The following is a 12,784-nucleotide window of genomic DNA, read 5'->3' on the forward strand; positions in this document are numbered from 1 at the left end:
TTTTTTAATTAAACAACAGTTGTTGATGAATATGTTAATGCCTTTCTCCTGTATCTAGAATATGAATGACTGAAACAAAAAAAATAAATGAACTAAAACATTGTATAGTTATACATTTATTCATTTTACACCGAGTTTTATGAAAGGTTGGCTTAATATTGTGCTCATTAAAAAATGTTTGAACTTGAAAAAAAAGACAGTTTTTGATGGATATGTTAATAGCTTTCTTACATATCTAGAATTTAAATGACTGAAAACAAGTAAACTAAAACATTGTATAGTTATACATTTATTCAGTTGGCTGAATAGATATGTTAATGTCTTTCTCCCATATCTTGAAATAATCTAAAACATTGTATAGTTATACATTTATTCATTCTATACCCAGTTTAATGAAAGGCTGGTTTAATATTATACTCATAAAAGAAAGTTTTTGATGGATACTAAAAGTTGGTACAACATAAACACCACATTGCAAATAATACACAAAAAACAAGACGCTTTATATAGTTGGACATGATCCAGCATCCACATTTCCAACGAAGGTGGCGAACGCCAGATCAGCCGGGTCGTTCTTGATCGAAAGATGCCTGACGCAGCCGACGAACTTCTCATCCGTGGCCTCTCCGCGCCTCGCGGATATGCGAGGCTGTGAGCCCAGGAACAAGGGATGCTTGGTGTCCGTTGAGGTCGCTCCTATCTTGCCCTTGACGGGATTCGTGGAGATGCCGTCCACCACAAGCATGGCCAAGTTCTTGGTCTTGATAACTGTAGATGCAAGATTGTACATAGTATAAAAATTAGATAAATTTTTATATAAAACCAAAAGAGCCACTTGCTGGAGATGTACAGTCTGACATAAGGGTCCCTGGCACAACTAGCTCCGTAGAAGTGCATCTGTCAGGTCCTTACTTCGCGGCGGGTAACCAAACAGATAGCGCAAGGAGAAATTGTGAGGTGGTGGGCTAGGCTAAACACAGTAACCCGCCGCGCGGTAATGGTGTGTTTGGGTGCACTACCTCAGAGCGAGATGTACCAGGAATTCCTGTGTCAACTGTACATTATTGAAAAATTATTAAACTTAATCACAAGTCAGTAAATATAAGGAATGAATTCTCTAAAAATCTAATGCAATCAAAATTCTAATTCAATGCTACTACAAAAAAATAATCACTGTACAGTACAGTACCTTGAATTGTATGCCATTCTCCATCGCATATCATCCAAGGAGATGGCAATGAGTACTTCGCAGTTATGACGCCTTTGCCATTGTCGACACTGAACTCGATGGCGCCATCTTTAAGCTGGAGCAAGACGAAATCTCGTCGACCATGCACAGACATTATGACGCCACTGTTCTTTCTTGGTTTGATGTCAAGGGACATTTCAAACACGCGACCAACACTGAAGCGTTTATCTGAAATAATGTCATGGGAACATTTAAAAATCCTTAAATTCAATTGGCTTTTTTCAAAAGTGTTACATCACCATTTGATACTTTGGTATATGAGCAGGGACCAATCTATGCATGTTCAGATTTGGATCTCTGAGAATCTAACCAGGCCGGCTATGCAGTGGATACAACATTGGAGCGATATACTAGGATGCATCAAACCCTTCTGGGTCTCACAGATAGTTGCCTAGTCTTTTCCGGGCTCAAATATATCATTGGATGGACCAAAACAATAACTACTCAATTCAAAATAATTTTTGTTCTGGTGAGTCCTAGTCAGTGCTTTAAAGCATTTATATGAAGCAATTAAAGTTTTCTTACAGCATCAAAAAAGAAAATCTGCTGGTACTCTGATACCAGGAGATATACTTCACTACCTCTTTTGTTTTATGAGCATACAGTATTTCTAATGTAAAATATTCACTATAGGTATTACTTCATTAGGAAAATCAAAATAAGTACTGGAAATATCAATGAATAAGGAAGAACTTACTAAGAATGACGTGTGAACGAAGGCCTTCCCCGAAGAAGACGCCAGGTTCAACTTTGTCAGAACAGCGGTTCAAGCTGTGAGCTTCGTGTTTACCACCCAGACGATTATTGTTCATTCGAATGTTTCTTAGGCATCCGTTGAATGACAATTCTGTATTTTCTGTATTCTGACGAACCATTTCGGTGACTTCTGGATTAAGTCCTCCATAGTAGTATGGTGGCTGTAAGGACAATTTTGAACTGTAATTAGAGGTTATAACTGATTTCATAACTCTTGAAGTAAAATAATGTTTAGTGGATACAAACCATTGTCTTTTTAGAACACATTATCTTAGATGTACTAGGTATTATCCAAGAGGGCCCTGTGCTTTTCAGAGATGAGTGATGGTCCGTAAGTAAGGCTGAACTTTACTTTTCCTAATATTTTATTCAGACCCTACTGAAGGATTTTAGATCCAATTGAGGTTATGGAAAATTATCTTGGTTCAGACAATAATAATCAAAACAGATATTACACTGCTGTAACCAATTTAGATAGCTTCTCCCTACTCTCACCAACTTGTCAAAACATATTGTTCAACTCTAATATAGTAAGACATTTAATCCTGCAAATGAATAAGGGAAAAACACATGTTTTATTGATATAAACTACCTCTCTAACCCCACGCATAGATGATTCAAACATCACATAGCGGAATACTATTCAGAATTTAGCTCGCAATTAATTCACTGCTAAGTATGTCATGGCCTGTATGAGAAGTTGATTCTGATTTGATAGAATTTAGCTTTAATGACCGAAACAATACCAAATTAAAATAAAACCACATATAAGTTTTTTTAAGTTAGCCACCTTACAAAAGAGAGCTCGGCCCTAGTTTTCGAGACATTTTGGACGGTAGTGCAGTGTCAGCTAGTTGATACTTCTGAGCCTTATGGTTGGAAATATACTCTATACTGACAGTTATATAAGCTCATATTATTTGAATTTGGACTATATAACCTTGTTCTGGGGCCTGTGAGACAATTCAGCTCCTAAGTGCAACTGGGTGAAAACACTGCAGTTACACTAATTTAAAAGTAAGCAGGAACAGTTATGTAGGTACGATGACATAGAGCTAGTGCTGCCAGGGGCCGAAGGAATGCTGCAAAGACCCTGACGGGTGTCAGATTCTTTGACGGCACTAGCCCCATTCATTGCTGACGGTTGCATCTATACTTTGGATCTATAGCGCACTCCTTTTTTGTAATGGTTCAATTAATCATATCTATTGGAACGTCCCTGTCTTGCAATATGTTGGACGGAAGTTTAAACCCAGGTTCGGCTCAATAGTTTCTAGTAGTGTGTGTGTAACCACACCATCCTTGTGAGCTTGAGATGTGGGGTTTGGGGGAGCCAATAGTTCTACTTGCTGAGTCATCAGCAGCCATTGCCTAGCCCTCCCTGTTCCTAGCTTAATAGAGGGGGGGGGGGGGCTTGGGCGCTGACCATATGTATATAATGTCAGTCTTTAGGGAATTGTCCTGTTCCTTGCCTTTGCCACTCCCGAGTGAACTTTAAAACCACAGGCTTGCCAAAAGAAGACTGTCTGATACAATAGAGATATCAAATATTATGGTCATAAATTTCAGTAAGACGTGAACCAAACTAACATCTAATCATAGAAAAATATCTGTTTACACTTCACTGATAAAAAGTAGATGAGTAATAACATCAGAAGATTCACAATTGACCCACATAGGGCGTTTATAAAAATCTACAATAAAAAAAAATTAAGGAAGTTCTTACCTCCAAGTCAATAAACTTGGATTCGCCTTTGCCTGTACCATTAGCCACAGGATAACCGTCGACGTATAGAACACCATTATCTTGGCGTCTCTCTACGATGACTGTATGCCACTGGCCGTCATTGACAGGCTGGATTGCTCTGGCCAGCGCTGCGCCATCACCTGCATTGTAGCTGAACACCAGCTGTGGAAAACATTAAAAGGTTCTTCAATTAGTGTTTTGTTTAGATCTACGTCTGTTATTATTATTGTTGTTGTTGTTGTTGTTGTTGTTGTTATTATTATTATTATTATCATTATTATTATTACTACTACTACTACTACTACTACTACTAACTAGGCTACATCCCTTACTGGAAAAGCAGGATGCTATAAGCCAAAGGCTCCAACAAGGGATATTTCCTTCCCTCACTGGGCTATTTTTCCCTGTTGAGGCCCTTGGGCTTATAGCATCTTGCTTTTCCAACTAGGGTTGTAGCTTGGCTAGTAATAATAGCCATAATAATAACTAACTGATGAGTCTATACCAGTAAAGGACACAAAAAAAGAAACAAATGGAAAATCCACCTTACCTTGCCATCCTTGAGATAGAATGTGATATAATCTCTATGTGTACTACTGGAACCATAGAATATGATGCCCTCAATAGCTTTTGTCTTCATATCAAATGAAAATTTGAAATCTGCGCGAGGATTGTCAGGCAGTTGAGCGAACTCAATGCGGCTGAACCTTTTGCTTCCTGTAAAAATTGTAGAGAGTTTTTGCTGATCAGGGGTCTCTTTTTGTTTGGTAGAATATATCAGTAACATTGTATTTCATAATCTTTTTTAAAAATTTTATACCTTTTCAGTGAAAAGATGTCAATACTGTATTTCTAAATATATTTCTTTTTCATCTTTGTACCTTTCCATTGAAAAAAATGTCAACACTACTTCTCAATCTTATCTCTCTTTATTAGGTAGGAAATATCTCAAGCAGATTGTATTTCATAATAAAAGAAAATTTTACTTTTTCAGTGAAAAGATGTCAATACTGTATTTCCAAACTGTATCTCTTTATTAGGTAGAAAATATCTCCCGCATATTGTATTTCAAAATATATTTTAAAATTTTGTACCTTTTCATTGAAAAGTTGATACTGTATTTCGAAATTTTATCTCTATTAGGTAGAAAATATCTCCAGCAGATTCTATATATTTTTTTTTCTGATTTTATTTTTGCACCTTTTCATTGGAAAGATGTCAATACTGTATTTCTAAACTGTATCTCTTTGAAATATTTTTAAAATTTTGTACCTTTTCATTGAAAAGATGTCAATACTGTATTTCTAAACTGTCTCTTTATTAGGTAGAAAATATCTGCAGCAGATTGTATTTCATAATAAAAAAAATTGTACCTTTTCATCAAAAAGATGTCAAAACTATATTTCTAAATGTTATCTCTATTAGGTAGAAAATATCTAAAGCAGATTATTTTTTTTATTTATTTCTGTACCTTGACATCGACAAAATTTTAATACTTGTAAATTTTCAAAGAAAAATTTGTGTAACATATGATTAAATACTCTCTAAACTACGACGTTACAGTGATAGCATCTTTTAAAACTCCACGCATCAAAGACATGAGATAAATTTCCTAATGGACCTGATTATAGATGATAAGTATACTATTCGATTAATCTGATTGTGGTCAGTTTTAATCTCCTACTGATCTGTTAATCACACGAAAATGAATTACAGTTTTAGGTCAAATTTCTAAGAAAGGTTTCAAGTGAGGATCTATGTTCTACAATATGAATTTGCAGAATAACAGCAGAATACAGTTTTAGGTCAGATTGCTATTAAACGGATTTTGACGTAGGGAAAATCTATTTATGGGTGAGATAACCATGTCGTCCTGATGGAAGTTCATTCCGCCAGCTTCCTACTATATAATATTTCTGCGAGTGATATTACAAGAGAATTACCGTCAGGTATCACGGGGTTCTAACCCCCGGAACGACTATCCGAAGATATCGTGTATAATCAGGGACGTATCCGTAGATAACCATAGACATCTGCACCCCTAACAGACTTAACCCAGTCTAGGAATCTAGGGAGAAGCATAGGTGAGGAGCCGTTACATATCCTCTCCCCTCATAGTACTGTCCGTCTTCTGCAGAATAACGGCAGAATACATGATTGCATTTAGTTTTATTTAATTTACAGGATAAGGTTTTTAATTATCAATACCATCATCGTGTTTATTAGTGATTACTATTAGCCAATTGAAAATATACGAGTTGTACAATAGCTCCCAAAAGTAACGTTACAAAAACTGCCTAACCTAACACACCGGACGATGTTATTTGAAACATGTTGCGTGAATTGAGAAAAAAAGTGGTTGGCCTGATTGTTGGCGAGTATATTGTTGGATAGTAATATACTCTGCCGTGCTACGTAGATATATTTCATGTGGCTGTGATATGAAAATGCGTAATATATTCGTTGATTGGCTTTGGTTTTACAAATATTAGACTATGGCAACTCAGTCCATTGTTGTTACTGTTTTTCAGGATCCATTTCAGCACGTTTCTGTAATGGTTTTTATTGTTTAACAAAGAGTAGCCTAGATATTACCGAACAGTTATAGTATATATATATATATATATATATATATATATATATATATATATACATATATATATATATACATATATACATATATATATATATATATATATATATATATATATATATATATATATATATATATATATATATATATGTGTGTGTGTGTGTGTGTGTGTTGCTCAAAAGTAGAGGATATTCTAATAACATGTAAAAAAAGAAATGGATGAGAGCAGGACATATAATGAGAATGAAAGGCAATAGATGGAGTTAAGAATAACAAAATTGTTCCCTAGAGATTGTAACGAAGCAGGGGAAGGAAGAGAAGACGATGGATTGATGAACTAAGAAAGTTTGCGGGTGTTTTCTGGCACAAAAAGACCAAAAACAGAAGCAAGTGGAAGGGAATGTCTGAGGCCTTTGTTGCAATGGACTAGTAGCACATACACACATATATATATAAATACATACATATATATATATATATATATATATATATATATATATATATATATATTTGTGTCGATTATTGATGGATGTCTAGAGCCACATTTTGTTTTGCTTAGGAGCAATAGCGTCTAAGACGGTTAATCGCGCATACCAACCCTACCGAGATGATGAGTAATTAGGCAGCATGTGTCATTCTGTTCATCTAGCAATTTTTTACACCACACATTAACGTTACTTTTGTGAAATATGGTACATCGTATGACTGTGGAGAATACCTTGACCAGTTCTCCTGGAAATTGTCATGAGAAGTTGTTTCGACTGAATTTGCATCCCGACAAAAGCTATCAGTCAGTATGTGTGCTGCTTTTTTTCATATTTCATAAAAATCCAAAAATGAATTAGCCATGACTTCATTCATGTCTTGCAAATGAAAAAATCGAGGCAGGTATTTACATTTCAATACAGATGTCACAACCTTGAAAAGCAAGTCATCATGTAGACCAAAGGTGTGTAATGCAATCATAATTCAAGTATTGGGGAAGGGAAGCACAATTCCAAATGTGTTTGTAAAGGAATTCCATAAACAAACCATGCTTTATAGAAACGCAAAATATATTTACAAATTTTCTCATAACAGAAAAGATCGCCAATTGTAGAGAAAACTTGCTATGCACTAAAGTCGCTGCAAAGATTCCGGGCAAAATAAGCCCACCCTCCTGATGATGTCATAACCAATCATGTTGTCTTATGCATTAACAGTGGTCATAACACATTATAAGTTAGTACAGTTTGAAATTTGTAAGAGGATGTATAGTTTGAAATTTGTAAGATGGTGTTTAGTTTGAAATTTGTAAGATGTTGTATAGTTTGAAATTTATAAGATGGTGTATAGTGTGAAATTTGTAAGGTGATGTATAGTTTGAAATTTGTAAGATGATGTATTGCGACTGCTGCTAACGGTGGAAACAACGTGATTGGCTGTGACGTCATCAGTTGGTGGGGCTTCTTTCACCCGGAATCTTTGCAGCGACTATACTAAGGTAGGGATTTCCTCTAGAGTTTCAAGGAAGAAGGCAAAAGATGTTTCTTCAGCCCAAGGGTTTTATATGCTTTACTGATGCCTGAGGATTGTTTAATAGTCTTTAGATACATCCTTGTAAATAAATGACTAATTCATCATGCAAAATCAAACCAGACACCAACTGCAGTCTTGACGGAATCGTCAAGATAATTTATGCATCATCAAACACAACATGGATGGCATTCCTTCTGGCTCTGTACTTCTGATTGACAAAAGCTAATCTGTAGTTACTTTGTACTTCTGACTGACAAAAGCTAATCTGTTGTTACTTTTTACTTCTGATTGACAAAAACTAATCTGTAGTGTCTTTGCACTTCTGAATGACAAAAGTTAATCTGTAGTTACTTTGTACTTCTGATTGATAAAAGCTAATCTGTAGTTGCTTTGTACTTTCAATCGACAAAAGCTAATCTGTAGTTACTTCGTACTTCTGAATGACTAAAGCTAATCTGAAGTTCTTTAACAAAAACTGACAATGCAAATTCATATAATGCTAAACTGTATTATAATAGAGAAACGCATACTTTGCTTCTTAAAGGGTTGAATCACAGAACTACGGCAATACAATTGAAGCACAGAGCGACAGAAATGCAACGTCCATGGCGGTGCGCAGAGGCTATAAATTGCACACCAGTTAATTCCAAAGACAAACTTAACTCATAAAACTCACCAAAGGTATATCCACCAGAGTAAACAGGATCTAGGAAGTAAAAATAACTAAATAACACTGGACATTTTCAAATATTTACAATTTACGGTGATGAGTCATCAAAATGAAAAGTACGTTTTTATTGCGATATTGTACATAAAGTTGTGAGAGTATGCATTCAGTGTACAGTGTGCAATTACCTTACTTCGTAAGGGCTTTAAAGCTGGTTTATTTAACATAGCACTTTTTTTGAGAATTTAGACGTTTTATGGTAGTCATGGAGGGGGTTGTCATGTTTAAGCCTTGTCCACACGATCGAGCACGCACGACGGGCTAACAGTGATACCAGACCACAATAGTTAGCAAGACTGAGGGTTAATGACGTCAGAAGCGGGCAAACCACAGGCAGGGATCTGGCATCATACAGTGTTGCCAGATCCCTGTCTTTAGTTTTCCCGCTTCTGACATCATCAACCCTCATTTTCACTAACTATTATGGCCAGGTATCACTGTTTGCCCGTCGGGCATGCTCGATCGTGTGGACAGTGCTTTAGAAGCAATAATTGGCGTTTTTAATTTTAATTCGAAAGGTACATTTTATGCATATTTTAACGAAAAAGGAAATTATGATAAAAAGGATAAGGTAATAAGCCCAATACAGCATATTGCTTGATTAAACTTGAAATATTATTATAACTGTATAAGTTCCGGCTAAATTGAAAACAAATTTTCCAAATGAAACAACTGTTTCAGAAAGGGTCAAATCTAAACATTTTATGTAGCGATGCATCAAAATTCGGAAGCTTCTTAAGCAATGTCTTACATCTACGGAAGCAAAGATTTATGTTTGTCTCAGGATATAAATCTAACTGCAAGGTTTATTAATTTTTACAGGTAATCATCAAAAAATTATCGGCGTCAATTACCTTAGATGTCAGGATGCCAGAAATCCTCAAATCAATCAACCAATCACCAAAAATTAATATTATTTTCGACCCAAGTCAATCTTTAAAAATTCTCTACATGAGAGACAGAGAATTTCCAAAGGATGGTAAGATTTTGATTAGTTTATATTCTCTTCTTTAGTTTTGTTTTATGATTTTAATTCTAGTAATTACAAAATCAGTTGCTACATTGTATTTCACTGACCAAACTTGATGTAAGTCTATGACTTTCACAACAGGATATATATAAGGATTCCTCTTGGCTATTCTGTTCATCAAGAAAGATTAGAGTAACTCCATGAATATTCTGAGTTTCTGACTAACTGATGAGGTGGACAAGTTTTTAATTAACGCTACTTTTCTCTAGCTTGAACAATGAACTGCTAAATGTTCCAATCATAATTAGCAGACTGATTCTCATCATTCATAATCATAATAGTGTATCTAAATTTCTTTTGCTTGGTAAGGGGTCTCTCTGTAATATCTGTTCACTTTGGAGCAAGGCTCCAGGTAGCTTATCCTTGCCTTTCAATTTCTGCCTACACCATTTAATACACAAGACTTTTGAATATAGATTAAAGTTAATATGATAGCCCTATTTCATTACTACAATGCAATTCCTGATTTGTCAGTTAATCATCTCACTTGAGAAGGGTATAACGAACTTCTCGAAAAAAATGGGTGTCCTCTAGCCTTGGTGCTGTCCTTACCAATTAAACGAATGGATTCATAAATGGTGCAGCTCATTTGTCTGGTAATAAGGTTGATACTGATAGTATTCTTAACTTCAAGCTCTCTATTCTTATTTTCAGATTTGGTATTCTATCTTGCCCAGAAGTTCTAACCAGTTTGTCCCCCATAAATGAATATTCTCTATTTATACTGCTGCTTTTCTTGCTGTTTATTCAAACTCAATTTTGAACAGCTTCGATAATAAATACATTTTTATTTCCATTTCATTAAACCTTATACCTTCATTAATCATTATTTTTATTTACTGAACGCTTGAACCATTTATATCACAGGAATTTTTATAAAAGCCTTAAAAGCAATTAAAGCAAAGTGTAGGCTTACAGCATTTTTAAAAACATGATCCCTGAGAAGAAAAGCGAAACATTCAAAATGATTTATGTACATCTACCATAGCTCATTAGACTCATGCTTGAATAGGACTCATGTTTTACTTATGGTAGTTATATTTTATATAGTATACAGAAGGTTCTCAAGTTACAGCTACAAAAGTCATCATAGTCCAATTTCATATGAAATAAATATCAGGTTACTGCAAATATCATTTTGCTTGCTGTATTTTATGATAAGATATTGTTTTATTACAATATTTCTTTATCTTATTACAATATATGAAATTTAATACAATATCTGAAATATAATTTCAGTTGGGGTTGTTTGTAACTTGAGGACTTACTGTATAGGTAATAAGATCATTTCTTATTCGTTTATATACAGTTCTGAATTTAATACAAACAAGATACAAAGAGGAGCGGTGAACTTACCAAATCTGAACCCAGACGTTTCATCAATTTCTTCAGTTGCTGGCTCAATGGGAAGGGCACAGCTGTCTCTTAAGATGGGCTGTGAAACAGGTGAACGAGTTTCCTCTGTGGAAGATGAAAGTGAAAATAGTAACGATATCTTAATTAAGTAATGATACTTGAGATTTTCTTTTCGCTAGCAGTGAACTTCTTTAAAATCATGATTAGGATGTCGGTGGTGTCTAGGGAACAGCAAGCCACTCTCTGAGCTGTTGAGTGTTTCAAAACATGGATTCACAAACATGAAATTTGCTCTATAAGTTACATGGGATATAAAAATACAACTATATACTGGTAAAAATAACTAAATTTGTGAGTTTACAATCTTTTTAGTATGAATTAGTAGTTGAAAAAAAAAATAAACAGTAAGGAAAAAACATAAATGGTCCTGATACTATACCAGGTTAGAATTGTGAACCACTACTTTACCGGTAAAGGTGTATGTTAAGGTGGAAGTAGGAGGATTCAAGGTTACTGGGATGATGGGTGGTCTACGTGACTGTGAGTAATCCTCAAAACTATCGACGGACATTTGGGTTGTGACATAATCGTAGTCTGACTCTATGTCCACCGGAGGCAAGGTTCCACGTGCTATGATGGGCACGTCCACGACGTCTGTGTGATTTCTTCTTCTTTCTGTAATTTCAAGTCCACAGTTTAAGCAACGAGCAGCCATGTCAGTATTTATTGATGGAAGAGAGACGTTTAGGATACATACAGTTAAAGCAATCAGCATTTCACATGTTAGGAAAATTCACATCAAAAGCAGACATATAATTTTGCGTAAATTCGTTCTATAAATTCATTTCAGAGAACGTTTAAGACAGGCCGGCTGACCAAGTGATAAATCATCAAATCATTACTAAAAAGGATAATAGAATACATCTTACACCGCTGGCTAAATTTTGTAAGCCTATATGTGAAGGCTGACTACTGGACATTATCAAATGTTACGATATTACGTTTCAAGTTGCAAAACATTCCATTACCTTCATTTGGGAGTCACAAGCTAGATCTAACAGTCTCTACTCCTTTAGCTATGGAGCATTGGGAAATATGAAACCAACCACTCACAGATATTAAACCGTACTTGATACTTAGCAGAATAAACTATCTAAGAAATAGATTTATATTAAGAACAGAATTTGTATAATAGAGTCAAAACGTATTGAATAAATGAATGAAACTGGGAAGAAAATACACAAGAATGTAAACATTAGCTTGGGATTTTAAAATATGGACACAATCTATTTTGTAATGCATCATAATCTTGTATAAGAAACCACTTCATTGTTCTACTCTGATAGTAAGTATACTACGTCCTAAAATAATATAAAATATAGCATAAAACGTATCAGAAAACACTCAAATCCTACATAATATTTCTTATCCTGTTGCCATAGTTTTCTTGGTCTAACTAAAACTATTTTAAGAATCGTTATAAATTTCAAATCAGCTTCCTCAAAATATTCAGTCTTTAGTGATTGGTGAGTCCTTGGTATGATTTGAACATGTCTTGAATTTATCAGATACCCATTGTAAATAACACCCAGACCATGCATAAAAATAATGTTGACTTCAAAGAACTAAAAAAAAACAGTTACCTGTCAAAATAAACAACATGGGGATGGAAACGAACAAATTTAACTCAGCACTTAACTACACAAATTTTGAAGAATTGCAATACTATTTTGAAAAACGACTGGTCACTAAATGGTCATGCACTATGCTTATAACGGTTTCACTTATATTTCTAAAACATTTATTCA

General features: G+C 34.8%; 1 protein-coding gene across 4 annotated transcripts in view; it reads right to left on the minus strand.

The window, feature by feature from the left end:
- Window positions 1-12,784, minus strand: part of LanA (laminin subunit alpha) — a 101,360-nt gene that overhangs the window by 371 nt on the left and 88,205 nt on the right. The window contains exons 52-59 of one of the 4 annotated variants that reach the window (XM_068349821.1): window positions 11,445-11,651; window positions 10,977-11,081; window positions 8,540-8,569; window positions 4,303-4,469; window positions 3,732-3,914; window positions 1,947-2,166; window positions 1,190-1,417; window positions 1-768 (exon numbers count right to left, since the gene is read on the minus strand). The exon at window positions 1-768 is cut by the window's left edge and continues 370 nt beyond it. In XM_068349821.1, coding sequence (XP_068205922.1) covers window positions 503-768; window positions 1,190-1,417; window positions 1,947-2,166; window positions 3,732-3,914; window positions 4,303-4,469; window positions 8,540-8,569; window positions 10,977-11,081; window positions 11,445-11,651 — 1,406 coding nt within the window. In that variant the 3' untranslated portion in view covers window positions 1-502. The remainder of the gene's footprint in view (window positions 769-1,189; window positions 1,418-1,946; window positions 2,167-3,731; window positions 3,915-4,302; window positions 4,470-8,539; window positions 8,570-10,976; window positions 11,082-11,444; window positions 11,652-12,784) is intronic. The other 3 variants (XM_068349823.1, XM_068349822.1, XM_068349824.1) reach the window with 3 other exon arrangements.

This window comes from Palaemon carinicauda, chromosome 26 (assembly GCF_036898095.1).
Source record: "Palaemon carinicauda isolate YSFRI2023 chromosome 26, ASM3689809v2, whole genome shotgun sequence".
In the NCBI taxonomy this organism is placed as follows: Eukaryota; Metazoa; Arthropoda; class Malacostraca; order Decapoda; family Palaemonidae; genus Palaemon; species Palaemon carinicauda.